Genomic DNA, 3,221 nt, shown 5'->3' with positions numbered 1-3,221 from the left:
GAATTCCCAAAACTGTTCGATAGAATAAGTCCAAACCATAAAAATGTCATCCAAAAAGCGTCCGTAAAAAAGTGGGTCAAGTGGACAGAGGGGCAACACCTCACGTTCCCACTCTGCCATGAAAAGGTTTGCGTACGAAGGGGCGAATCGTTTGCCCATTGCCGTCCCTGAAGTTTGTAAATATGTTTTACCATTAAATGTGAAATCGTTTCGACTAAGACAAATCTCTAAAAGCTGTAGAATTGCATCGTCGGGTCTGTTTGGATCTGGGTTTCTATTAAAAGCTTTACGAACTGCCGTTAAACCAGTAGTGTTATCGATATTGGTATACATAGAAGAAACGTCGATAGAAATTAAAATAGCATTAGAGGGAACTCGAAGATTTTTTATTTTATTGACAAAATCGGTTGTGTCTTTAAGGTAGGCGCGATGTTGGCATGCTAGAGGTAGTAAGAAATGATCAATGTATTCTGACACTGCATATGACTCACTACCACAGTCAGATATAATCGGGCGGCCTTTAGGGATTTTATTCGAGATAAACCACTCCTTGGTTGGATTCTTATAGATTTTAGGCAAAGTGTACAAATGTCTCTCGCGACAATCAGGTTTGGCAGACAGATAGTCATATTGTTTCTGTTTGAGATAACTAGTTTTGACTAAATCGGCAAGAATATTATTAATCATGTTAGCAGTTTCTTTGAGAGTTAACACCGAAGAATAAACCCTATTGAAAATCAGAACAATTGAAAATATTTAGTATCAGCTACTGCCCTTGTTCTTGAAAACTTGTTCAATTTTAGCTTGTAAACATTCTAGAAGACGAAGACGAAACTTGGTGAAATTGTTTATTTAAGTATCACCCATGTATCAACCCTATAGAAAATCAAAAGAATCGAAAAATGTTTCATAGGAGTTATTGACCTCGAAAACGTTTTCAAATTCTAGCTTGGTTTTATTATTTAGTACCGCACTGAATGTTGAATATTTGCCTTCTAGAGTTTTCAGGAGTTTAAAATTGAACACGTTTTCAAGAACAAGGGCAATAATTCATACTCAATATTATTCAGTATCGCTCCAAAGAGTCCCAAGAACTGTATGACAAAGGTTGAATATTTCATAAAATATTTTTAATCAAAATCAAAGCTGCAGTGGGCGTATATTACCTTGACTGGCAATCTTTTAAAAATATTTTTAATTTTTTAACTAGGGCTTCACCACAAATCGATGTCATCTGATGAAGATATCCAAAAATCTGTTGATGCTACTCAACTGCTTGAAAAGTTAATATTTGAGACACTGTAAGTTCTCAAAACAGATAGAATGCAGAGCTTGTGTCAATCACTACTCTCCGGCAACTTAAGTTCTGTCACAAATATTCAAAATATGATTTTCAATTGCACGCCATTTGTCTAAGAATGCCTACGGGTCCGTGGAAATAAAACACTCTTCCCTCCTTGAAATTTTGGGTGAAAATTCCCCTCTCTAAAATCATAATTTTAAATAATTATTTTTTATTTCCCTCAAACCAAAGACAATGTAAGACTGTCAAAACTGTTTTGAGGTTAATGTTTCAATTCATACAATAATAATTGGCAAAATGCGATTTTTCAAACAAACTGCCTACACAGGCGAGCAATTCTCTGGTCATCTCATTTTATCAAGGTGCTCTAATGCTAATTGTGTTCAAAATCCCAGTTCAAACTGCGTTTTCTCGAAAACGTGTAGAGTAAGCTCATTCAATGTATAACATGTTTTTTGTTCATGCAATATAATAGGAGTCGTGAAGGTGACCGTTTTAGACCAAGATTAATACTTCAAAGACATTAGTGTCTTCAAGAGAAAACTCGGATTCAGTGAACTGTGTACATAGTTGTATTTTTAGCAACAGAATAATGTGCCTGTTGCATCAGTAAGCTTACAACATTCTTTTAATGGAAAAATTCCAAAAATATTTACTTTTCATACTCTCGGAATATAGCATTCTTTTCTTACAACTTACTTTTCTCGTCTCTTGGAACGGCCCATCTTTTGACTCAATGCCAGAATGGTCGATGGTTCGTCGACACTTTTCTTTTGCCTCTGTGCAATTTGCTGAAATTGAACTCAATAATTTTCAGACTAAATTAAAAGGCCTATATTCTTGGTTTAGGTTTTAGGTGATATTCCTCACCGCTGTTTAAATTTTGATCACTGATTTCAGTAAACTATGATTTGCCTAATCTGGGACTAAACCTAATCTATGATTATTTTGATCTGTGATCAATTTCATGGTCTAAAATGTGGTATTCTTCACGGTTGACTAAGAGCTAATCTAGGACTAACGGAGGCCAATATTTAGTCACTCCAGGGAGCTAGTCTAAAGTGGTTTTAAGGCATTTGTTCACACATTTCCATCACAAAGCGGGACAAAAATGACGATTAAAAATGAAATGGAGTTTCATGTTCTACTTTTTTGCACCTGTTTGAGCATCACCATGTATACTGACCATATGACAATATTAACGCCAACCTAGTAGGGATTGTTGTACATTATTGTATAGTTTTTAAATTTCTTTACAATTTCTATTGCGCCATCAATATATTGTCTTGATCTTAACAGATTCTAATTGTGTTGGATCTCAAAAGATAGATACAGTTGACTCGAGTATCGTCAGCGAATAGGTGGGCAGACAGTCCATGTTGAAAGCTATATTTGTTAATGGTTTGGTAAAAACCACAGAACCTTGTGGAACTCAGCTGAGATCGTATCTATATATATGAGTACATGATCAAGTTTCATTCAGATCGAATAAAAACTCTAGCCCCTATCTTGCCCACAAGCCAAATTTGATGTGCTTTTAGTCAAAGGCACAAAAACTGTTCATTCAAAATGAGATCTTTTCAAAATATATATATACACATACCAAGTTTCATTCAGATCTGATAAAAAAAACTGTCAAATTTGACGTGTTACTCATGCGCTCAATTGGGATTAGGGTGAGATCGTCTATTGAATGGTCGTCGAGGTTGAAATGATTAGAAACAGGCTTGCCTTTCTTTAATTTGATGTCCGACCTATGAGCATTAATACGAGTTCGTAAATTATTCTTAGTTTCTCCTACATATTGTTTGGGGCATTTCTTGCATGAAATTAAATATATTACAGTCGCATGTTCACATGTTAGATGTTCCTGGATCGGGTACCTTTTATTCGTAGAGTTTCTTACAAAATAATGAGT

The 3,221-nt window shown here is 35.1% G+C and overlaps 1 protein-coding gene across 1 annotated transcript in view; it reads right to left on the bottom strand.

Annotated features, from left to right (window-relative positions):
- The window catches only part of LOTGIDRAFT_154965 (hypothetical protein), a gene marked incomplete at both ends in the record, with an annotated part of 5,784 nt that extends 3,756 nt beyond the window's left edge, over positions 1-2,028 (bottom strand). Inside the window, one exon of the mRNA XM_009065472.1 lies at positions 2,003-2,028. Coding sequence (XP_009063720.1) covers positions 2,003-2,028 — 26 coding nt within the window. The remainder of the gene's footprint in view (positions 1-2,002) is intronic.
- Between the last annotated feature and the right edge of the window lie 1,193 nt (positions 2,029-3,221).

This window comes from Lottia gigantea, assembly GCF_000327385.1.
Source record: "Lottia gigantea unplaced genomic scaffold LOTGIsca_7, whole genome shotgun sequence".
Classification (NCBI taxonomy): domain Eukaryota; kingdom Metazoa; phylum Mollusca; class Gastropoda; family Lottiidae; genus Lottia; species Lottia gigantea.
The sequence above is the reverse complement of the archived record's forward strand: the minus strand, read 5'-3'. Positions and strand labels throughout refer to the sequence as shown.